Source organism: Pelodiscus sinensis, chromosome 17 (genome assembly GCF_052426305.1).
Source record: "Pelodiscus sinensis isolate ZL-2025 chromosome 17, ASM5242630v1, whole genome shotgun sequence".
Classification (NCBI taxonomy): domain Eukaryota; kingdom Metazoa; phylum Chordata; order Testudines; family Trionychidae; genus Pelodiscus; species Pelodiscus sinensis.
The window spans coordinates 24,713,235-24,738,798 of record NC_143068.1 but is presented as its reverse complement, the minus strand read 5'-3'; the positions used below and the strand labels follow the sequence as shown (position 1 = coordinate 24,738,798).

Genomic DNA, 25,564 nt, shown 5'->3' with positions numbered 1-25,564 from the left:
GGGCAAAATAAATCTTGCCTGGTCAGGTATTAGTTTTTTGGTTAGAAGTATAGTTTACTTCATTTCTCATCTATCAGTTCTACAACATCCCCAGTGTACAAGGGCCTTTACAGACAAACAGCTGTCAAGCCACCAGGAACTTAAAGCCACTATCTCAGAGGAAGATCAGTAAGGATTTGCCAGGCACTGATGAAACAAAAGGAAAAACTATGTAGCACTTTAAAGACTAACAAGATGGTTTATTTTGGTGATGAGCTTTCCTGGGCCAGACCCACTTCCTCAGATCATATTCTGATTAGACACTTTAAAATCTCCTTCACACTGTTCATAATTGCCACAGCCTGATACCAGTGGGCCCACACACCCCAGACGACCCCCTTCCAATTATCCTTAGGGAACAAGGGAGGGCCAGCTCAGGCTGTGCCCATTTGAATAGGGTCGTTTTTTAAAAAGCAATCACATGCACAGAGCCCTAGGCGAATGCAAAAATTGCATCCGCATCTGTATCCGCAAAAAAGAGCGGGAGATACTGGCGGATATCCACGGATTTGCAGGGCTTTCCACAGGCATGAGATTTAACCTTGGGACTCACTTTGAGAAAAAAAAAACTTTCATCGCAAAAGAGGGGACGACAAAATTCCCAGCCACAGGGAAGAAGCAGGGAATGTCCCGGTCCCGGGGAATGGGGGTGGTACAGAGCGAGCTCTTGGGAGCGCTGGCTGCGGCTGCACGCTCCGAGCTCCGCACAGCCCCCAGCCTTGGGAGAGGCCGCTGTCCCCAGCAGGGGGAGCGGGGCTACAGCCCCCAGGCTCCGCCAGCCCAGCTGCAGTGGGCAGGGCTGGAGCAACGTGGCGCTGTGCAGCACCCCCCCTTCCCTCCCAGGCGCGGCGCGGCCGGGCGTTAGGGGGGGGTTGCCCGGGAAGGGAAAGTTTCTGGAGCGGCGACTCTCGGAGCTCGGGCGCCCGGACACAGCGGGGGCTCCGCCGCCAGGCCCGCGCCTGGGCGAGGAGAGTTCGGGGCTTTCGCGGCTGTCCTGGATGTGGAGCCGCGGTCCGGGAGCCCCGCTCCACTGGTCTGGTTTGGAGCCTCCCGGCTCCGGGCCGCCGCGGGGCGGATCCTCGCTCCCTCCCCCCGCCCCGAGGGACCTGACTGGACGCTCCCTGCCGGATCGTCCCGGGCTGTCTGGAACAAACTTGAGCCGAACTCCCGGCCTGTGGCATCGCCATGGGTAAGTGCCCTGCCTCCCGGCGGCTGCGGGCAGGGCGGGGCTGCGCTGGGGCTTGCTGCTGGCTCGGGGCGGAATGCAGGGCCGGCCTGGGGCTTGCTTTGACCCTCGCCCGGGGGGTGAGCCCGCTGCGCTGCCGCTTCGCTCCCAGCCCCAGGGACCTCCCCCTCCCAGCCCGGGTTTCACCGCCCGCCCCGGGGAGGGAAGTGGCTTAAGGAATGATGCTGCCTCGCAGGATTTATCCAAGGGGAAGCGACCGCTGTGGGGGCGGGAGGATGGACCTGCGGGGGATTTCCCCCCACCCCCGGAGTTTTGGTGCCGTGGAGGCTGGGTTGAGTCACAGAGGCCGGATTCCGCCAACTAATCAGCAATAGGGGCAGTGGGAGCAGCTTCTCCGGTCACTTCCCCAGCGGAGGGGTTGGTCCCTGGACTCTGCTGCGGCTGCCACCACTTGGTGGTGTTTCCAGCACCGATTCTTGTGCTCTTCCAATACTGCCTGAGCTGCAGCATTGCTCCCCGGAGTCCTCTCCTCTCGCTGGCGTGGAGTAGCCGGGAACCACTGTCACTCATCCTCCACTGGCTCACCTGGATTCACTCTCCTTGCACACACACACCTTTCCTCACTAGGCACACAGGTCTCCATTTTCAACAGAGGCCAGTGATTTGGAGCTCTGCCAGTTTTGGGTGCCAAATCCACACACTTTAAAAGGGCTTGAGGGTGGGGGCTCGGCCCTTTTTGAAAATCAGGCTGTACCTAGGGACACCCAAAAACTAAGGAATCCAAAATCACTAGCCCCTTTTGAATATAGAAGACATATGTTGTGTTAGATCCTGGGCCAAGTTTCAGAGCCCTTCCTTGAAGGATCTGTAGGCCAGAACTCTGTCATCAGGCATGCTCATGGCTGTTCTGGGGTTTCTGTACCCCCTAGGGGCTGAAAGGCAGCTGTGCCCCAGTACCTTAATGCTAGTATGGCACTCCGCCAGCCCCCCGTGTATGAACCATTGCCAGTATCTGGGGCACTCTGGCATCTCACACCTAGCACACCCATAGGGGGGCTTTCCAGTAAGAGCATCAGTTAAAGTTGCTTAGATACTCTGATTTTTGCCAGAAGCCACTGCTTGCCCTTAGACTACAAGGAGCACAAAAGATGGCTTCAAGTCAACTTTGCCCTAAACCCCAGTTCCTAGGCTGAGTGCAGGAACAGAACAACTGAGTTTTAGGAGCAGGTCTTAAACTTTTTGTTAGAAGGAAGTTCCATTGATTGAGTGTTGGCACTGGTCTTATGCAAATAACGTCTTTAGTAGTGCTAAAGTCAGTTTACCTGAATCCTGATCTGTACTGCCAACTGCTGTTGTAGAACTGATGAGTGCACACTTGAAAGAGAGGTGTCGGTGACTAAGAGACCCAGCAAACTTTTCCCCCTTGTGACATTAAGTTAAGATTCAAGAGAACATAAATGTGAAAGCCAAGTGCAGGGACTGAGCCCCCATGACAGCATTGGAATTGACTGGAGAGCAAAGCTGGATTTTAATCAAAGGTCATAAACCATTAGTGCTCACTAAGGTAATAGGAAGTCCAGTGAAATGCTCCTGTCCATTTTCTGTAAGGTCTTCTGTTCTTATTGAGCAAATATTTTTTTTAATTATCTGTTACACATGTAGAAGAAGTAATTAAAATAGTGTAGGTAACTGCATGGTGGGTGGTTTTTAGCATGTATCATGAGTGACAAAATTAATGCAAATGGGACACAAAATGCTACAGAATAAATACAAATATAAATATAGACTCTACTGAGAAATAACCTTTTCTACATACTGTAATTAGAAGCTGAATATAGATACTTCCTGTAAAGCACAGACTGTAAAACATCTCATAGAGTTCTATTTGAGGAAACTTTTCTATATCCCAGTGGGTGTTTCCATAATTTTTTTCAATAGTCTATTTAAAATAAATGTATTTTAGCAAAACCAGTAACATGGCATCAATGTCACATCCCGGGAAACTGCATATTACAGAACAAGCTTCTGCACTAGACTGTATCTCAACATTCAGGAAAAATAGGTCACTTGGAGCAATGCATATTATCTGTTTTATTATGATTGGTGTTGCTCAAATACACCATTCAAGTTGGAGGCCTCATTGTGGTGGGTGCTGCACAAACACAGATAAAGTGACAGTCCCTCACACAGAAAAATGGCACAAAGAAATATGCAGAGCCCAAGATGGCCAGCAGAAGTAATTCTCTATCATAAGCCAATACCTTTTAACACCACTTCCCAGTTCATCATCAGTAATTTTCCACTTGTTGGGTTCTCCCACAATATTTTTTTTCCTTTTCCAGTGACTCTAAATACTAATTAAGTCCCACAAACACATCATCCAGGCAGGTAGCTCTATATTATTATCCCTAATGTACAAAAATGAAAAAACTGAGGCACAGAAAAGGTCATGTGTCACATCAGAGATACAATCAGAAGTGGAATGAAAGGATTCTAATTTCTGTTACCAAAGGAGAATACTCCTGTCCTAATTTTACTCTAATAAGCTATATACAAGGCCTGCCTGGCATATTAGACTTAAACAATGAGGCTGAGACCTGAGATTTCTGTGACATGGACCTTGGGATTATAAGGTATGGCTAAATACTCTACTCCTAACTGCCCTCCACCAGTCTAGTCCAAACCATATAGTATTCTTTGTGTATCTGATCTATTCTGATATTAAATTCAAGGCTTGTCTAGACATAGAAGTTGCATCAGCTGAATTTAAATCTGATTAAACAGGTGCAACTGTTGTGTGAGAACTCTCTGATATTTTCTTTTATTGGTTTCACTTGCTCCTGTACATTTACCCACACAAATGAAACGGATATAAGCCCAGTTGGAAGAACTTATATTAAAGAGAGATACAAGGGAAAACAAGTGAAATAATGGTGCGGAAAGCTGTAAAAAAAAAGGCAATCAGTTGTGTTAGCGTAACACTGTCTAGAGCCTCAGTATCCTGATCTAGAATTTGTAATGGAAATAATTTACCACACTAAAAAGTCAAATACAGTAATGTCAGATCCTGGAATGGGGAAGATTGGGTCTAAAATATCAGCTGTCCCTTGTATTAAAAAGATGGTGGTAGGACAAGGAACAAAGATCTTCTGAGGAAGTCAGAGTTATTGCTGGACTTTAGGGGGAGGGAATACATTTTTCCCAGGGAGGTCTGACCATTGCAGAGAATTAAGGAAGGATTAGGCAAGAAGTTAGAGAGGATGCGGTAAAGAGCAGCAATGATGCCCAAGGGGTCACAGGATGGCTCAAGAAGTGGTCATTTCTGGCTCTGGTGTGAAAGTTAACAGGCAGGGGTATCAGTATTCAGCACATAGAAACAGTGACTTTCTCCTCTGATGATTTATTTGTGAAATTCCTAGGTGGTGAAAAGAAACCACAAAGATGCTTCTAAGTTGCAGCAAACTGAGGACTAGAGTATCATAATGGTAACACAAACCACAGAAAAATACAGAAAGGAGAAAGCTACGTCTCCTGGCTGGGAAGTTGTTGAACAAACAGAATAGTTTGGACAGTCTAAGGGGAATGACTCTGGCTTCTTATAAATTGCTGACTTCCAGTTACATCTAAGTCTGAACTGTGTTTACACAGGCCCACGTTTTCAGGACTGTGAGCACAAATATGTGCACCCCTTTTCCACAACTAAACTGCCTGCCCAGTTGTGATGACAAAATGCACACTCATTGTAATTCCATAAACACGTACCTAGAGAGATGCTTGGTTATTTATAAACATAATTAACAGTTGTACATCCAACAGTTGTACTTGTTTGAGTAACTTAGGTGCACATCCTGGACCTCCTTTCATGAGAACAGCTCTTTCCATTTTTTGTAACTAGATAAAGCCAGGCTGCAGAATGAATCCTTGAAATCCGACTGTTGCTTACTTGCTTTCCAGGTCGTGCATTGCTGGTCCTCTTATTGCCTGCAACGGTCTCTCTCCTGGGTGGGTTGATGTTCGGATACGAACTGGGGATTATCTCTGGTGCCCTACTGCAATTGCAGATGGAGTTCCACCTCAGCTGCTTTGAACAGGAAATCCTTGTGAGTTCTCTGCTCATTGGGGCTCTCCTTGCCTCTCTGGTTGGTGGGATCCTCATTGACCGTCACGGAAGGAGGAGGGCAATACTAGTCAGCAACCTAATTTTGTTGTGTGGCAGCCTTGTTCTAACATTGGCCAGGTCACTTATTTGGCTGGTATTAGGACGGATGATTGTAGGGCTTGCAATCTCTGTGTCGTCCATGGCTTGCTGCATCTATGTCTCCGAAATGGTGGCTGCTCATCAGCGAGGGCTGCTGGTGTCTCTCTATGAAGCTGGCATCACCGTGGGCATCTTACTGTCATATGCACTGAACTACATCTTCTCAGACATGACCGAGGGGTGGAGATACATGTTTGGATTGGCTCTTGCACCGACTGTCCTACAGTTTCTCAGTATCCTGCTCCTCCCAACGAAACCTGTTATATTAAACAAATGGGACTATGACTCTCACAAGGGCCTCATTCAACAGCAGAGCAATGAAGATGGAGAGGAAGCAAAGCCAGAGCCACGGCAGGAGAAGCATTATTCGTTTCTTGACCTTTTCAGGTCTAGAGACAACATGAGAAGCAGGACTCTCGTTGGCCTGGGCTTGGTGCTCTTTCAGCAGTTCACAGGGCAACCTAACGTCCTGTGCTATGCTTCCAAAATCTTCCGATCGGTGGGATTTCAGAATGATTCCTCTGCTGTCCTGGCTTCTGTGGGGCTTGGGGCGATGAAGGTGATTGCAACGTTAGTGGCAATGGTTTTCGCAGATAAGGCCGGCAGAAGGGTGTTACTGATTGCTGGGTGTGTGGTGATGTCTGTCTCCGTCACGGCTATTGGCCTCACCAGCTGGACTGTTCCACTGGATAAGGCGAGAGACTGTATGGCTGCCACGGAGTCCAATGCCTCATACACCGTAACACAGCATCCCGTGCAGTCAGCATCCTCCCGGCCTGCTGCATGGTCCATCCCACAGACTTCAGCTGCTGGCGAAAGTCAAGCGAGTCCCGGTTTTGCTCTTGCAAGACCAGAGGGCCTTGCTGCCCTTGCCAGCGCTAGAAACAGAGCGAGCATTACAGAGTCTTCCCACACTCAGAAAATGGACCTGCCAAGTCAGTCCGATGAAGAGACAGAGCAGAGCACAAGCTCTCCTTTCAGTGGCACTCCCGATGGGAAACATATGGTGTTAAATTGGATTACGCTGCTCAGCATGATGGCCTTTGTGAGCGCGTTCTCAATTGGATTTGGACCAAGTAAGTATGGAGTTTCAAATACCGCGTTTGCCATAACTCATAAAATCTGCGGGGCTGACAGCCTCACTGGGCCCTGGGGCAAGGCAAGGGGGGACCCTGCTCTGCACTCCCAGAAGGAGTGGGGCCTGAGGCGGTGCTGGGGCTTGGCAGCCCTCAGTGCCACCCAGAGAGCATTGCGCCTCTCCTAGGCAGCCCTCAGAGCCACTCGGCACACGCCATGTGACACTCCTGCAGCGATTTAAAGGGCCCAGGGCTCTGGCCTCCACTTCTGCCACAGTGGTGGAGGCAGCAGCACTTTTGTATTGGTGGGACTCGCAGCAGTTGTCCCCTTCCTCCCCCCCCGTTAGTGGGCCTGAATAAAACCATGACTGAGCTTCATAGTACCGTGGAAACATTTGCTTGAACCTGCTCTACAAGGCAGCTGGCGGCTCTGCAATTGAAAAAATATCCCACACCTGAACGATTTCACACCACTCCAGCCCTGCAGGCAGGTCTGGTACAGCACCAGTGTAAGAGTCCCATACGCATTGCTTCTGCCATGAGTTATTTTATTTATAGATATTCTGTGGTTCTTGTCACTGTAGAAACTGGGCACCTAACAAATATTGAGCTGATCTTCACAACACCCATGAGAAGCAGTGATGACTTATTAATCCCATTTTACAGACGGGGAACAGAGGCACAAAGGGACGAAGTGACTACCCAAGGTCATGCATAAAGTCAGTGGCAAAGCTGGGAGTAGACCCTCCCCCCCATATCTCCTGAGTCCCAGGCTAATACAGCCTTCCCCTCTTCTACCTCTAGACATTAAAATATATTTGGAAATCTCACCACACAGAATAAGAGACAGAAGCACTGGCTTGAAGCTACATCTGGAATTTAATGGTGTTTTTAGTAGTTACTATTCACAGTCCACAAGGTCAGTATACATCAGTGCCTCACAGAACAATTTTTTAGTCTCTGGGGGTGTGTCTACACAACAGGGCTACAGTCGAATTCAGCTATGCAACTTCAGCTACATCAATTGCGTAGCTTAAGTCGAAGTAGCTTAACTGGGCTTTAGGTGCTGTCTACACAGCAGGAAGTCGAAGGAAGAACAAAACTGAAGTGTAGAAACCCTCAGTCATAACATGCCTGGACCATATTTGATATAGGGGATCCACAGTTGAAAGCTTATATATCCCACACCCAAGCTATCCTCATTCCAGCTGCCTTTTATTTTAGGCATTGACAGCCTAAATTTTGCCTAATATTTATACTTGCCTAAATTTTGAATAATTTAAAATTGAGCCATTTTGCTTTTTATTTACTGTTATTTGTAGTTACCCCTTGAAAGTACCACACTAACATCTGCTCCTTGACTGAATTCCTTGCTTGAGCACACAGATTTGTATGGGGCTGGTTGTGAATGCTAGCATGCTACCATTTATTTATTCTGTTTTCAGTAAGGCTATGTCTAAACTGCAGGCTTCTTTTGGAAGAAGCTTTTCTGGAAAAGATCTTCCGAAAAAACTTCTTATGAAAGAGTGCGTCCACACATAAAAGCGCATCAAAAAAGTGATCTGCTTTTTCAAAAGATAGCATCCATTCAGTGTGAATGCTATCTCGCATTTAAGCTGTGATTACTATAAATGGAGTGGCCGCCAAGGCACCTGTGCTTTTTCCTCTTTCCTCGTCTTCAGAAAGAATTCCCTCTTCCCTGTCCACACACGCATTTTCCCAAAAGAGCTCTTTTGGAAAAAGGCTTCTTCCTCATAGAAAGAGGTTTACCAATGTCAGAAAAACCCCTCTGTTCTTTTGATTTTTTTTTTCAAAAGAACGTGATTGCAGGGTGGACATAAGTAAAGTTTTTTCAGAAAAACTACCATTTTTCCGAAAAAACTCTGTAGTGTAGACATAGCCTAACACTGAAGTTTTTTGAGAGAGGAAAGGAAACCACATTTAACAGAGTTTAAAAAGATTTAAGGAAAAGACAGTAAATCCACAGTAGGTCTCATAAGCTTCACAACATCCCCTATAAGTTTTGTTGTGCCATCACTTATGATTCCACAAACTACTGAATTATTTCTGGGACACACCTAGGTTATGTAATGACATGTCCTGCACTCTGTGACAGGCAGGCTGTGTCTACATTGGCACCCTTTTCCGGAAAAGGGATGCTAATGAGACACTTCGGAATTGCAGATGCCGCGGGGATTTAAATTTTCCCCGCGGCATTTGCATGAACATGGCTGCCGCTTTTTTCCGGCTCGGAGCTTTGCCGGAAAAAAGCGCCAGTCTAGACAGGGATCTTTCGGAAAATAAAGCCTTTTCCGGAAGATCCCTTATTCCTCTTAAAATCAGGAATAAGGGATCTTCTGGAAAAGGGTTTATTTTCCAAAAGATCCCTGTCTAGACTGGCGCTTTTTTCCAGCAAAGCCCCGAGCCGGAAAAAAGCGGCAGCCATGTTCATGCAAATGCCGCAGGGAAAATTTAAATCCCTGCGGCATTTGCAATTCTGAAGTGTCTCATTAGCATCCCTTTTCCAGAAAGGGGCGCCAATGTAGACACAGCCGCAGTGTAATTCCTTAGTGCTTAGGAGAACTGAGTTCTATTCCCAGTTTTGCCACATACTTTCTGTACAATCTTGGGTTAGAAGTCTGTGCCTTTGTTTCCCCATCTGCAAATCTGAGCTAATACTACTTGTCCCCATGTGTAAACACTTAGCTCCATGGCTGAAAAGCACTGTTTAGTGGCCTTGTACCATCATTATTATTTTATAATTAATTGTGTGTAATAGAAACAGCTGCGTAAAATCCCTGTCAACTAGATGCACAACTGAGTAAATGTTAGGTGTGATGTTCCAAAACTGAGCTATATATGTCCCATCAAGTCATCTCTGCTCATCTTTCTGAAAATGGACTCCCCATGCCTGAGACACCCCCTCATTGTGTGTCCAGTCTCATCTCTCTAAGGGGGTATCTCTGATTTTAAACAAAATGTAGCTATCTTCTGAGTCCTGCCTTTATCCTGCTGTTTAGAATTGAGCCTGTTTATGTCCCAACTATTGTTTCATGTTTGTAGGAGCTTTTCTGAAGGTTCCTCCTGGATCCCTCGCCCTGGGCCTGGGCATGTATTGTGTCTCTGTATTTGTATTTTGTTCCTCTACAAAATAGCAATGGTGGGATTTGAAAAAGCTCTCGGCCTTGGCCTAACCCTACTCCAATTGAAGTTGGTGGAAACTTTAACATTGACTTCAATGGGAGCAGAGATAAGCCAGTATTCACCTCGTAAAATCTTGCCATAAAACTTTGCCATGCCATTTCACACTAACATTGCCTATAGATGCTGTTGTCTTTCCCTCTCTGCAGTAACGTGGTTGGTCCTCAGTGAGATCTATCCTGCTGGAATAAGAGGAAGGGCCTTTTCCTTCTGCAACAGCTTTAACTGGGCTGCTAATTTACTGATCAGCCTCTCGTTCCTTGATCTTATTGGTAGGTATAGTCCTCATTTCCTGTTTCCCTTTCCCGATGCAGTCCAACCACCCTTTGGTTCTCTACTGTTGGGTTACTAAAGTCAGCCAGGCTGCCAACGTGGCCACAGTACGCTGTGTGGGGATTGGGCATCATTTCAGGCTAGTAGGAGTCAGGTACTACAGTGGGCACAATCTATGTGTGAATGTGTAAAGAACTCACTCTGGTACATCTACACTGCACACTTATTTCGGAATAAGCTATTCCAAAAGATATATTCCGAAATAGCTTATTTTGAAATAGAACGTCCACATTACAGGGAAGTCTCAAAATTAGTCCGAGGCAAGCTCCCCTAATGTGGATGCACTATCCTGATTTAGAGCCCCAGGAAGCGCTAGGGAGAAATTCCTTAGAATGGCCCTGGTGAGGAGCTATTTCGAAACAGCAGCAGTGGAGCGTCCACACTGCATCTATTTTGAAATAGCTATTTTGGAAAAGGAGTTATTCCTTGTGGAATGAGGTTTACAGAAGTTGGAATAAGCCACTGGTTATTTTGATATTATTTTGAAATAACGGAATTGCTGTGTAGATGCTTGCATTGTTATGGTGCAGAGTTGATGCACCTTTTGTGTGTAACTCTGTAATCAAGGCTAGAGCTAAGCCCCTCCTGTACTGCAGAGCATAGATCTACTAGGGGAAGGCACCATTGTTCCCTTGAAGATTTTCCATCCTTGGGTGGGTTGAAATTTCTTATGTGTGTAACCCCTCCTGTTGGCTAGCTCAGTGGGAGGTTATTCAGCATAGGGGAAGCTTGTGACTTCTTACACCACTGTGGGGGGAGGGCTGGGCCTGAGGCTGCTTGGTGTGCTCTGCGTTGTGTATGTGTGAGTACACCTCAGACCAGACCCACTCCGACAAATCACCAGGAACAGGCTTTATTCTGTAAAAAACATAGAACAGGAAAACAGTTCAGCAGCCCCTTCTCTCAGCATGCAGCCTGTGTGCTGCTTCTAGCACAGTCCTTGCTGAGACCCTGCTGGGGGTAGAGGGCACATCCTGACAGGAACCAAGAAATTCTCCCAACATGCCGCAGTTTGTAGTCCACAACTTGTAGTTCCCAGGGCTGCTGCTGAAACACACTGGACCTTGGGCTACATGTGCAACACCAATATTGAGGTAGAGTGTGGATGTGCACCCATCAGTATAAACAAAAACCATAGATATAAATATATATTTTAAACAGTCCATAGGTGTGGAAGAAAATATATTAAAACAAGGGATAATTAACAAGGAGCAATGCTTATGATTAATATGAAATCAAATAAAAAGAAAATGTTTACCCTTGGCTGAAGAAGTGGGTTGTGCCCACCAAAGCTCATGATACTATTTATATATTTTTGTTAGACTAAGGTGATACAGGACCATTGTTGTTTTTTTAGTTACAGACTAACACGGCTACACCTATGAGACCTAGGAGTACATGTATCATCATCTTTTCTAACAGACAGATGCATGTTTCAAAGATCTTGCAAATAAGGTTTCATCCTACAAAACAGCTAGCATCATACCAGTACTTGCTGATTCTGACTCATAAGAGCCAGAATTCTACCAGATAGCAAAGATCTGGTTTTAATGCAATACATTTTACCATGTATTAATTAGTAACACAGGATTTAAAAAAAATAATAATAAAGATCAGAGTTTTAGATATCTGCAACACTCCAAAAATTCTGTTAAAAGAATCTTTTTCTTTCTTACCTCAAGCCATTAACACAGAAGTGGGCAATAATTTTTGATTGGGGGGGGGCACTCCAAGTATTTGATAAGTGGTCGAGGGCCACACTCTTCCATTATATTAATGGAGGAAGTGTGGAGGTCTGGGATGGAGATTGAATGCAGAAGGGAGCTGGGGGAAGGGATTGGGATGTGGGATCTGGGAGGGAGTTTGGGTGAAGGAGGGGATCGTGCCCTGGGGCAACAGACTTGAGTGAGGAGGGGGTACAGGGCCTGGGAAGGGGTTGTGACCTGGGGCAGGAGTGCAGGAGGGGATGCAGGGATTTGGGCTATGACCAGAGATAGTGGATTGGAGTGCAAGGTCTGAGAGAGGGCTGTGACCTGAGGAGGGGTGTAGGAGTAGATCCAGTATCTGGGGAGGTGTATGGGAGCTGGAGGAGGGGTGCTGAAGGTTTGGGTTAGGTAGGGTAGGAGGGCAGAAGGGGGGCAAAGGGTTGGTGGGAGGGAGGGGCTGGGGTGCCGGAGACCTTACCAGGCTTCCAGCCAACAGCCCAGCAGGATCCTTAGTCAGGGTCCCTGCCTTCCAACTCCTGTACATGCCCAGGGGAGCAGCAGGAGCCATGTTTACTGCTCTAAACTGAATGCTGTGAGCCCGAGGGGGGAGGGGGCACTTCACATGCTGCCAGTCCTGCAAACAGGATTGACTGGGCCCTCAAATGTGAACAAGCATAGTGCCAAAATTCTCTCGGATCTGTTTGAAGATGGCTCACTCATCCCCAGAAGTGAGTTCTTGATGATAAATCCCACACCATCCTCTCTCCTGCACTTTTGCTCTCCTAGAAAAATGTGTATTCTTTTGACATTAGCCATGTTTCTTGGAGGGATACGATATCCACAGTGAGACATTTCATTTCATCATCAGTCATGGCATTTTTACGTGTAATGTTGATCTGTTGAAGGTCCTCAGATAATCCAGTTGTCATGGTGTGAATGTTCCAATGTGCTCTCTTTAAGGATGTTTGATTTCTTTTACTTGGTTTGCCTGGTCATTGGTTACAGTTGACTTCTCAAGTTATAAAACTCTTAGCTCCAACCACCCATTAAAGCAGGGAGACTGTGGCAGGACAACACCCTATTGTCTGGGGGTGCTGAGTTTCATGGCGGGTGGAGGTTGTCCAATGAGATACAATGATCTCTCCCACTGTCAGAGACAGACCCTGGCACTCAACTCTATGCCAGTTGAATAAGAGTTTAGAATTGGTGACTGCTATCTGCCATATTGTATTGGCACTTGAGGAAAAACTGGAATACCTCTCCAGGGCACAAGCTGGGCAAATGATATGGAGACCATTAGTTGCCCATGCATTAGGGCCTCCTTCTTGGCATCACCAGTAAAATCCAGAGGAGAGGAAGAACCAATACATCTTGTACCTGAGCTGCCACAGGAGTTGCCAGAAGGATACTAAATGTTAGTACTAACCACCTTTGGGGCTCCACTCCAGATTTTCTGAGTGTTCTCTCACAGCCTTGCATTCTCCCAAATTCACCCATAAGGCTTTTCTGTCAGGGGTTGCTCCCTTAGCTCCCTCAGCTGCACTGAGAAGGTCAATGGGGATACTGCACAGTCTCTGGAGCTGAGATTAATTCTTGCTTTTTGTCCAGCTCTGGCAGGCAAGACTAGGATGTCAGTAGTTTAGAGTTGTGAGCGGTCTTTCTCATTGACTGATTCACAATCCAGGCCTTGTGTGTGTTCCCCGGATATATTTTATAGGCTCCTTTGAGGACAATGGCCCCACATAACACAAGTGATGTTTGGTCAAGATACCCACTTGCTTCAAATTCCAAAGGATATGCAATGAAAATGGTGCTGATTTTTGTTAACCCTTCACTCTTTTGAACCTGTTTCTGTTTAGATGCCATTGGCTTGTCATGGATGTTTCTTCTCTATGGATTAGTGGGAGTGACAGCTGTTATATTTATTTATCTTTTTGTTCCGGAAACTAAAGGACAATCCCTAGAGGAGATAGACCAGCAGTTCTCACAGAAACGGTATGTGTGCTATGGTGCAGGCTCTTTCCCCAGGTCAAAGGGCCCCATCCTATGATGTTAGTTGGGGATCTCTGTAAAATACATAAAGGATCAGACCTCCAGTTATTCATCCAAAAAATAACTATTCTGTGTTACTATGGACACGTCTACACTACAAAATTATGTCAACTTAAGTTACGTCGGCATACAGTCACCTTAGTAATTAAATCACTTTTGCATGTCCACACTGCGTTCCTTGCATTAGCAATGCACGTCCTCGCCAGGAATGCTTGTGCCAATTTAACTGTCAGTGTGGGGCATTGTGGGATGGTTTCCAAAAGCCAATAACAGTCGATGTAAGCAACACAGTATCTACACTGACACTCCATCAACCTAACTAAATCAACGTTAACTTTATGTCTCTCATGGAGGTAGAGTTGTTAAGTCAGGGTAGTGGGGCATTTACATCGGCAGGGGCTAAATTCTGGTGTGGAGTAGACAATTCCATAGTCAAGTTGATGGAAGACATCTTACATCAACATAACTGTAGTATAGACTAGGCCTCAATTCTGAATGGGATCATCCACACCAATGTTTAATGCAGTTTAACCAACCCAATACAAATCACACCTCTAATTAGCTTGGGTTAGCTTTCCTGAATATTCCTGTATAAACAAGTCCATAGACTTATGGCTGACCAGCAAAATGTCAAAATCCTAACAATCTACATGGCCTCAGTAGTAGAGAGGAAAATGGATTTGTGCAGTTTCATTATTTGTACTTGACTCAGCACTCAGACTGAGTCTAGGATGGACGCTTTCCCCTACTTATTCTCAGACACAATTACTGTAGCAGGGTGTGACCAGTCAGGGGTGAGGTGCATTAATAGACTTGGGAGGAAATGGGGATGGAATTGCAGAGGTTGCTTCACTTTTAGGCCTTCTCTGCACTATGCAGTGGATCGAGGCTGCAGCGATCGGTCTGCCAACCATCAATTTATTTTGTCTGCTTAGGTGCAATAAATTGACCCCCAAGTGCACTCCTGTTGATGCCAGTACTCCACTAAGATGAGAAGAGTAGCCAGCGTCAATGGGAGAGTAGCCCCCGCCTTACCACACACAAGATGCCACAGTGAGAATGTCGACTTCAGCTGCGCTATTTGCACAGATGAAGTAGATCAACGGCACCATTTAGGGTACGTCTAGACTACATGGCTCCGTCGACGGAGCCATGTAGATTTGTTGTTTTGGCAAAGGCAAATGAAGCCGTGATTTAAATGATCGCGGCTTCATTTACATTTACATGGCTGCCGCGCTGAGCCGACAAACAGCTGATCATCTGTTTGTCAGCTCGCGCGCTAGTCTGGACGTTCCCCCTGTCGACATCAAAGCCCTTTGTCGGCAGCTCCGGTAAACCTCATCCCATGAGGAATAACGGGGCTGCCGACAAAGGGCTTTGATGTCGGCACGGAAGCATCCAGACTAGTGCGCGAGCTGACAAACAGCTGATCAGCTGTTTGTCGGCTCAGCGCGGCAGCCATGTAAATGTAAATGAAGCCGCGATCATTTAAATCGTGGCTTCATTTGCCTTTGCCTATGTGTCTAATCTACATGCCTCTGCCGACAGAGGCATGTAGTCTAGACACAGCCTTAGTGTAGACAACCAACTATGTGTGAAGCCCAGGGTTGCACTAGAGGGCATCACAGATCAGGATTGAAAGGCATTGCAAGAGATGCAGAGGAAGGACATTAATTTACTATTTATACCTTCCTTATAAATTAGGAGAGTTGTGGATTTAAGGCCAGGAGGGACCATCTAGTCTGTCCTCCAGCACTGGCGGCCCGTCAATACAGGCAAACTAAGCAGTTGCCTAATACGCCAAGATAAATGGCTGTTGAGGGCTTTGGAGGCGAGGGCGCAGATCGCGCGTTTCGCCTTGGGTGCCAGTTGTCGGCAGCTCATCTAGGGCCACTCCGGTCCTCCAGTGTAATACAGGCCATAGCTTTTTCACCCAGCGATTCCTACATCAAGCCCCTAACTCTGGTTGAGCTAAAGCATGTCTTTTAGGACCATGCCAAGGAAGGATTCTGTCTCCACTGCGAAGAAGAAAAGTAAACACTAAAACACTGACAACAGTAGCTGCTCCTGGTTGACTTTGGTCATTGTCTGGCAGGTTGTGGAAAGGAAACACATTCGGAAGAAGATTTGGAAGAGGAGGAAATTTTGCACATGCTCAGTACCAAAGGGTAGAGCACTCCAGCATCTCCTGAAACAAACCACCTGCAGGGAGTGTCACTGTCAGGAAATAAACATGGCTGTGTCTACATTGGAACCCCTTTCCGGAAAAGGGATGCTAATGTAGACTTCGGAATTGCAAATTCCGCGGGGGATATTTAAATATCCCCCGCGGCATTTGCATTTACATGGCTGCCGCTTTTTTCCGGCTTGGGGATAAGCCGGAGAAAAGCGCCAGTCTAAACGTGATTCTCCGGAAAATAAGCCCTTTTCCGGACAATTTCCGGAATTCAAGTAGGAATAAGAAATCCTCCGGAAAAGGGCTTATTTTCCAGAGAATCACGTCTAGACTGGCGCTTTTCTCCGGCTTATCCCCAAGCCGGAAAAAAGCGGCAGCCATGTAAATGCAAATGCCGCGGGGGATATTTAAATCCCCTGCGGAATTTGCAATTCCGAAGTCTACATTAGCATCCCTTTTCCGGAAAGGGGTGCCTATGTAGACACAGCCGATCTGTGTCAGCAAGAGATTTATTGGGGATGATCTTCAATATAAGACAATCACTGGCTCGAAGATAAAAGCCCTGGCACAATAAGCCAGTGCACTGAACTCACTGCAGTGCCTTGAGACACAGATGTTACAGTGAGACAGCGATGCTATAGATTGTATCCATATATACACACACGCTATATTTATAGACAATAGCATTCTTGACACTGAAGAGGGACCATCTCATTGCTTTGGTGTTTTTTATTATTATTATTTAAGAGGTTGGGATCTCCCACTGTTTGTTGAATTGATGTTTTTTGCATTTGAGAAATAAATCACAACTTATGCCAGGAAGTCCTGATTCTGTCTCTGTATTATCTTTGCACAAAATATTTATTGTTCTAATTAATAGGCTTGCTTTTTCATTTCTTATGCACAGACTTTTTCATGAAGATTTAACAGTTGTATGACATGTACTTCATTTTGTAACTTTCGAGCAGTGCCACGGAAACTGCCAGATAATCTAAATAACTTCCCTGACCGAATAGAGAGATCTATGCAACCAATCCTAGCTAGTCCACAGGGATATGGGGTAATAGTTTCCCAAAATGTAAGGGACACAGTTTCTAAGTAGCCACCTCCCAACCTGATTCCACAAGCTTTACCCCTATGCAAGTAGGTATTTGTTTGCTCAAATAGACACGGAGATGCATATTTCCCCATTTTGCACACAAAGAGGCTCTTTTGCCTGCATGAACATGGGTTTTACTTGCACAAAAATTTGTAGGTGTGCAGTTTTCAGACACTTTGAAAATTTGGCCCCAAATCCTGTTTTTGCTTATTCATTTTATGCATAACTAGAAGTCAGGGGATGGGACAGAGTGGAGGGGAGCACACCCTACCCGCTGGCACTCCCCAGGGGCAAGCCAAGACAGCAGGGGTCACACAGGCCACCCCACCGGCACTCCCCAGGTAAGCCCAGGGCGTCAGGGACCACATGGCGGCTGGCAGGTGCTCCCCGGCTCAGGCCAGGACAGCAGATGCCATGCTGCCTTCCAGTGACTGCTCACTGGGATGCTTGCTGCTCCCTGGTGGTCATTCATAAATATAATTGTCCCTGCTATCACACTCCTTCTCTTTCTGTTTGATATGAAACAATCCCATTCCAGGCATATCCCATTAACCTGGCACAACCAAACCCTGAAGCTGCATCCCGAATGTGCTGTTTAGGAGGAGTTCTTGAACAAACAGACTCACAGATGGACAGATGCACATTTCTAACCTATATAGAAAGATTTTCTAAATGAGCCCCTTTCAAACAGTCTCCCAAGCACGTGTATGTCATTCAAAATGACACCACTAACTGATGCCACAATCACTTCCTCTGGCAAAAGTCTGTGACTTGAGCTCTGTTGGAGCAGTGGAGGAAACAAGTCCCAAGCTTCAGTGCTGAGAATGAAAACCATCGGGCAGCTCTGTAGTAACTCATAAGAACATAAGAACTCGTGATGTCACCATCTGCCAATTGTTCAGCAGCCTGTATGCAATGAGTTTGATGGGTCTCAGCCCAGCTGCCAGTGGAGAGGGGGCCACGACAGCAAAACTGCCAGCACAGTTGCTACCCCCCTTGTGTGTGTCCACAGAGAGGGGGAGGGTCACATGGGCTGGAATTCCTTCACTGCTTGTACTATTGACCATTCCTCTTCCCTCAAGGGACCACCCCGTTAATAGGGATGCTTCATTATTTCTGACTTTCACATTCTCTTTTCACCTTGTGCTGGTGGTGATCAGACAGTAGGTTCAGCCCTTACGCTGCCCAGTGGGGGGTTCAGTGCAGTTCAGTGATGACAGGCCAGTTCACTTTTCTTTGCTGTGTTCATCATCGTGAACAGATGGCTAATGGGAAGCAGGTCCCCATGCCAGCAGGATCAGTGCAGAAGTAGAAAAAGGGCAGAGAGTTATGAAATAGTCCTTTGCTCCGTAGCCAGCCTCCATCCTGGGGAATTAGAGGCACTTACTCTAGCCTCAGTGTCTCTAGCTGATTAATCATTCATGCAGCCATTGCCCCCCCCCCCCCATTTGAGACACCTCGGCCTTGTCATTCAATGTCCATTATTCAAATCCATCCCAAAAGCCCACTTCTACCACCATACTAGAAACTAGCAGGCTGTTACCACGAGTGTGGAGTTATTAGGGATCATCCATCTCTTTGCTAACAAAAGCTCACCAGTCTCGATTATAACGCCTTTGAACTATCAAGACATAGCCCATCACTCTCAGGGTTCCTGGCTCAATTGCATGTCGTGCCCCTTCTCTAAGCCTCCATCCCAGCATCTGCTAGCTACTATTTTAGTTGTAAATTCTTTAGGGAGAGGATGGGCCTTCTCTTACGTTAGGGAAGCACTAGCATGCAGTCATGCTAATGAAGATGAACTAGTCATCGCTTCATTAAAACTGTTGCAAAGTAGGAATGAAGCAGGGTCTCCCACCAACCATGCTCCTCCTTTGGCTGGCAGGAAATATTGGGGCATATCACATTACATGTTGCACTTTGGTTTGCTGGAAAAAATAAACTAGGCTTTTCCAGATGGCAAAACCACAGTTCTCCAAATTGTTTCATTGAATTCCACTAGGTAACAGGACCTTACATTTGTCATTGGGACTCCAGGACAGAAGAGAGAGAGAGAGAATGAGCGTGTATCCAAGGAAGGACAGCAGACATTTATAATCTTTAAGGGCACATCTACACTGGGAAACTATTTCAAAATAACTATTTCAAAAAAGCACATCCACACTTTGGGGAAGCCTCAAAATTAGTCCAAGGCAGGATCCCTTAATGTGGACACTACCTTGATTTAGAGCCCCAGGAAGCAATGGGGAGTAAGTACTTTGAATGACTCCGGGGAGTAATAATTTCGAAATAGCAACAGAAGAGCCTCCACACTACTGCTATTTTGAAATAATTATTTTGAAACAAGCACTATTCCTCATGGAAAGCAGGAGTTATTTCAAAATAACCAGCCCGCTATTTCAGAACAACAGACTTGGTAGCGTGGGCGTGCTGCTTGTTATTTTGAAATAACACCCTTGTGTAGACCAGGGCTAACTGAGCATCTGAAGTCAAAGGATTTTGTAGGACAGAGCCTTCCCAGCATCTCCCCATAAGTAGGATTGGAACTAGGGACTTTCTTTTTCAAAACCTTTGAGCCCAGCTTGTCAGATAACAGTTATAGATTTCAGGCTCACCAACAATGGAGGAGGGCAAAGGGGGCATTCACCATTCAAAAGGGCCCAGGCTTCTTGGCTGCTGCCGCGGCTTCAAGCAACAGCAGCCAGAGCCCCAGGCCCTTTAAATCGGTGCTGGAGCACCATGTAGCACGCTCCAGGCAGTACTAAGGGCTGTTGGGGGGAGGAGGGGTGCACTCCAGGCAGTACTAAGGGCTGTTGAGGGTGGGGGGGGGGGAGATACATACCAGGCAGTGCTGAGGGCTGGCTGCCAGAGCCCTTGTCCCTTCCGCCCAAGGCCACGTCTCTTCTGGAAGCACAGAGCTGGCCCCCCAAACTTGGCCCCCCTGATAGACATCTGCTGCTCTTCCTTCTACACACACATCTGTCCTACAGGCCCTATTCCCAATATAAGCTCCAGTTACAACACACAGCCCTGATGAGTCATGGAAAGGGAATATCTTTCTCTGGGCTGGGATTACAAGAGGGGTTTGTTGGGGAGGCTAACACACTGTTTTACTTGTAAGCTGTCATCTTGATTTCATGCTCAATGTGATGTATGAAATCACTATAACGCAGGGCTACTCAACTTCGGAAGCCCCGGGGGCCAATGATACTCACGGCACATGCCGAGGGCCACAACTTAAGTGTGGCTGTATATTCATGCAAATATATATGCAAATAGCTTCTTTCACACTGATGGGCATGACTACAAAGATTAAGGCAAGACTACACAACACGCAGGCCCCATTTAATTTAGTTCTGCTGATATTAATAAAATGCAACATTTACCAATTTCCACCCATATGACAGCACTTTTAATGAGCCATGACAGTCCAGGAATGTAACTACTAAAATGCATATCAACAGAGGACCATTATATTAACCACTTTTTTCTTTTGGCTCCCATGTATTGAGCCCCGCGTAAACCCAAACTGCACCATGGGCCGCATGCAGCCTTCAGGCCGCGTGTTCAGTAGCCCTGCTGCAATGGCTTTTCAGTGCAGAAAAAAGGGAATAGGAATAGAAAAAAAAAACAAAAAACAGGCATGAGGTACTGGGATGTCAGGACACTTGCTCCAACTCCTTTTCAGTCACCATTCCCCATGGTGTGAACACAGACACTGCACTGGTGTGCCCATTAGGACTTCATGTCTTTTAAATGTTTATTCTGACACAATGAATAGGCTATGCTGCCAGTCAGGGCCATCCCACAACATTTTGGCACCTGAGGCAGGGAGCTCAAATGACACCCCCATGCTCCCTCGCTTGGGCCAAAACTTTGAAAGATCTCTTGTGCCTTCCTTACTCCAGCACAGCACTCCACCATCTCTGTGCATCTAGAGCAGAGAGAATACATATGCACTAGCAACAGACAATTTTCTACACTCTGGGTTCTATTGGCAACCCTCTACAGTCTGGCACCTGAGACAGCTGCCTCAGTTCACCTCATGGTAGGGCCAGTCACGCAGGGCATATCTTGTCTTCTAAACTGACTGCATTTGCATAGCACCGATGGGAAGGACAGCTCAGTGGTAAAGAAACTAGCCTAAGATTCAAGAGAGCTGGGTTCAGTTTATGGCTCTGGCACCGAATTCCTCTATAACCTTGGGCAAATCATGCATTGTACCTGTGCCTTGTTTCCCACATATGTAGAATGAGGATAATTCTTTCCTGTCTCTACAGGGAGTTGTGAGATTCAACTCAAGTCCAGCATGGCTCATTTCCTTGTAGGTCTAAGATATGGCTGCACTAGAGAACTTATTGTGGTGCAGCTGCAAGCTCTTGAGTGTAGCTGCTCTACAGATAAAGGGGGCTCTTCCAATGCCTTAATTAATCCAATCCCCATAAGCAGCAGCAGCCAACATAGCACTGTCCACATCGGTGCATAAGTCACTGTAACGTATGTCACTCAGGAGCATGACTTATTCACACCCGAGTGACATAAGTGGTAGTGTAGATCTAGTCTTGTACCCGAGTCACCGACCATCTCTTCCACTCCACCAGCAACACCAGACTGGGTTGCTTGCTGGATCAAGATTCCACCCAGCACTTGTATGTAGCCTGGTATAGGAGAAAGCAGACATGGGAGGAGCCCGCGATAAGCATCTAGAAAGCCACCACATCGTACTCCTTCCATGACTCCTACAAAACTGGACTATGTTTAAGGCAGCTGGGGCGCATGCAGACTGCAGCTTATTTTGTTAGCCAAAACTGTGTCTTCATCCTGCACAGCCTCCACTCCAGCTGTGTGGGGTACTCACCAACAGTCTCTCGTATCAAACTCAGATGGGGGCAGGGATGATCCTTAAACATGCATACAGCACCTAATGCAGAGCAGCCCTCATCCCGGATTGCTGGCCCCTAGGCATTACCGTACTAGAAATACAATTTGATAGGAGCTTACCCAAAAGGAACAGTAGATTGAGGCCTCTGTAGGGAATAGACACTATTGGATTGGACATGTCCCATGTCCCCAGATAACCCGAGGCAGGAACACAAAAGCCCATGACCAAGCCAAAGCAGGAGAAGGTAAAGCATAGCCACTCCTCAGAGTAGCACGTCACATTCAGACACTGGCCTCAGCACTGTGTACAACAGTGACTCATCCCAGGCCATGCTGCCTGTCATTGGGTCAGATGCTCATTGCCACAGCGCCTCCCACTGGTCACTGAGGGAATCAGTTCCCCTAACTCAGAGTGCCCTCCACCCATCAGTGCCCCAGCCTCTGTTGCAGGTCTTCTGCTGATTCAGCCCCACATCCCTTCCTGCCTTCCTCCTAGTATTGTCCTAGGTCAGTGCCCCTCCACTTTGGGGTCCTTCCCTCCCAGGGAACCCCCAATTCCCTTATGCCCACCTTGCCTCAGTAACCCTCTACAAGCCACCATCTAGCCCCTGCCTCAAGGGCAAACCAGTCTGAAATAGCCACTCATCATTGGCAAGAGGTGCGGACCTGCTGCCTTCTTCTGCGTTGGCTGTCTCCCTGCAGCCTAGTACCCTTGTGCCTTGCCTCAGGCTCTGCAGCCTGGAGGTGGCGTGCCGTGCCGTGGCTCCCTAGCATTGCTCTGTCTCAGGAAGCTTCCAGCTTTCCTGGTAGCCAGGTCCTTCCTACTCCACAGCTGGAGCAAGAGCCTCCATGTTCCTCTCTCAGGAGCCTCCATTTATATAGCCCTCAGCTGGGCCCTAATTGGCTGTTATCTACCTCAGCTGCTTGTTCCCCAGCCCCAACTCTCTCCCAGGGTTGGGCCAGCGTGGGGCAGATGCCCTGTCATACCACGTCTTAAATGAGTTCTGAGCAGGGTACAGGAAAATGCCCTGGTTACAAAGCGACCTGGAAACAAAGGGTAGGAATAAATGGTAAATTTTCAGAATGGAGAGGGGTAACTAGTGGTGTCCCCCAAGGGTCAGTCCTGGGACCATTCCTTTTCAACTTATTCATAAATGATCTGGAGAAAGGGGTAAGCAGTGAGCTGGTAAAGTTTGCAGATGATACCAAACTGTTTAGGATAGTCAAGACAGAAGCAGACTGTGAGGGACTCCAAGAAGATCTCACCAAACTGAGTGATTGGGCAACAAAATGGCAAATGAAATTTAATGTGGATAAGTGTAAAGTAATGCACATCGGGAAAAATAACCCCAACTATATGTACAGTATGATGGGGGCTAATTTGGCTACGACAAATCAGGAAAGAGATCTTGGAGTTATAGTGGATAGTTCTCTGAAAACTTCCACACAGAGTGCAGCGGCGGTCAAAAAGGCAAATAGGATGCTAGGAATTATTAAGAAAGGGATAGAAAATAAGACCCAGAATATCTTACTGCCCCTGTATAAAACTATGGTACACCCACATCTTGAATACTGTGTACAGATGTGGTCTCCTCACCTCAAAAAAGATATTTTGGCCTTGGAAAGGGTTCAGAAAAGGGCAACTAAAATGATTAGGGGTTTGGAACTGGTCCCATATGAGGAGAGGTTAAAGCGACTGGGACTTTTCAGTTTAGAAAAGAGGAAACTGAGGGGGGATATGATAGAGGTCTATAAAATCATGAGTGATGTGGAGAGGGCCGATAAAGAAAAGTTATTTATTAGTTCCCTAAATAGAAGAACTAGAGGGTAGCAGGTTTAAAACTAATAAAAGAAAGTTCTTCACACAGCATGTAGTCAACCTGTGGAACTCCTTGCCAGAGGAGGCTGTGAAAGCTAGGACTATAAGGGTACGTCTACACTACAACGTTAATTCGAACTAACTTAGTTCGAATTAGTTAATTCGAACTAAGCTAATTTGAACTAACGGATCTAGACTAAAAAACTAGTTCGAATTAGCGTTTTGCTAATTCGAACTAGCGCGTCCACATTAAGTGGCCCCTGAACCAGGCTTGAGGATGGCCGGAAGCAGTGCCGGCAGGGCATCAGAGGAGGACTTAGAGCGTGGAGATGCTGTCTCAGGCTAGCCGAGGGCTGTGCTTAAAGGGTCCCGACCCCCACCCCGGACAGACAGTTCTCAGGGTGCCCCGCTTGCAAAGCAGTCCTGGCTTGGAGTGCCCAGAGTACCCACACTGGGCACATCACAGCACTCGGCCATCAGACCGGCTGCACTTACCGCAGGCTGCCATCTGGGGGAGGAGGTAATTGGGGGGCTGCAGGAGAGCTTCCACCCCCAGAAGCCCGCAGAGCCAGCTCAGTCCTCCCCATCGGGGGCGCGTACCCCATTCCTCCCTCACCTCCTACCACTTACCCTTCCCTAGCCCCTCTTCTTGATGTACAAAATAAAGGACAATTGTGTTCAAAAATAGAATCTCTCTTTATTGAACAAAACTGGGGGAGACTGGGAAAAGGAGGTGGGAGAGGGGAAGAGAGAGGCTGGGAGAGGGGAGGGCAACTAAAATGATCAGGGGTTGGGAACAGGTCCCATATGAAGAGAGGCTAAAGAGACTGGGTATGTCTACACTACCCCGCTAGTTCGAACTAGCGGGGTAATGCACACATACCGCACTTGCAAATGAAGCCCGGGATTTGAATTTCCCGGGCTTCATTGCATAAGCGGGGCGCCGCCATTTTTAAAACCCCGCTGGTTCGAACCCCGTGCAGCGCGGCTACACGGGGCACGAACTAGGTAGTTCGAACTAGGCTTCCTAGTTCGAACTACCGTTACTCCTCCTAGAGATGGTAGCCAAAACCCTTCACAAGGGGACAGCAGCCAAGCGGAACCTCGGGGCTGGAAGTGGAGACCTTGAGTGGGGAACAGTGGGGTCTGTCGCTAGAATCTTGAGCAGCAGGGACACGGGGCCGGCAGCTGGGAACCCAGGCTGCAGAGGCATTTGGCCACAATGCCCAAACTCTGGGGCTACATCTACATTGGCAAGATTTTGCACAAAAGCCACCGCTTTTGTGTAAAAACTTGCCACCTGTCTACACTGGCCACGAGTTCTTGCACAAGAACACTGATGTTCTAATGTAAAAAATCAGTGCTTCTTGCGCAAGAACTATGACGCTCCCACTCAGGAATAAGCCCTCTTGCACAACTGTTCTTGTGCAAGAGGCCAGTGTAGACAGGCAACATGAATTTCTTGTGCAAGAAATCCCGATGGCTAAAATGGCCATCAGAGCTTTCTTGCACAAGAGAGCGTCTACACTGGCACGGATGCTTCTGCGCAAAAGCACATCTCTTATGCAAAAGCACATGCCAGTGTAGACACTCTCTTGCACAAATACTCTTGCGTTAAAAGTATTTGCGCAAAATCTTGCCAATGTGACGTAGCCTGGAGGTGCTACAGTACTCCACACTCCCCTACTTCCCAGGCGTATGTTGTAAAGGGAAAAGGAGAAGGATTAGAGGTAAATCA

General features: G+C 47.0%; 1 protein-coding gene across 3 annotated transcripts; it reads left to right on the top strand.

Annotated features, from left to right (window-relative positions):
* Positions 1-743: 743 nt before the first annotated feature.
* SLC2A10 (solute carrier family 2 member 10) lies at positions 744-16,198 on the top strand. Of its 3 annotated transcripts, none has more exons than XM_075901242.2 (5): positions 744-1,228; positions 5,180-6,559; positions 9,910-10,032; positions 13,659-13,794; positions 15,841-16,194. In XM_075901242.2, exons 1-5 carry the CDS (start codon positions 1,225-1,227, stop codon positions 15,893-15,895), a joined length of 1,698 nt encoding a protein of 565 aa, XP_075757357.2. In that variant the 5' UTR covers positions 744-1,224; the 3' UTR covers positions 15,896-16,194. The 3 variants fall into 3 exon arrangements, with proteins under 3 accessions (XP_075757357.2, XP_075757356.2, XP_075757355.2); XM_075901241.2 differs by lacking the exon at positions 15,841-16,194 and adding an exon at positions 14,787-15,067; XM_075901240.2 differs by having other exon boundaries at positions 746-1,228; positions 15,947-16,198.
* Positions 16,199-25,564: the final 9,366 nt, after the last annotated feature.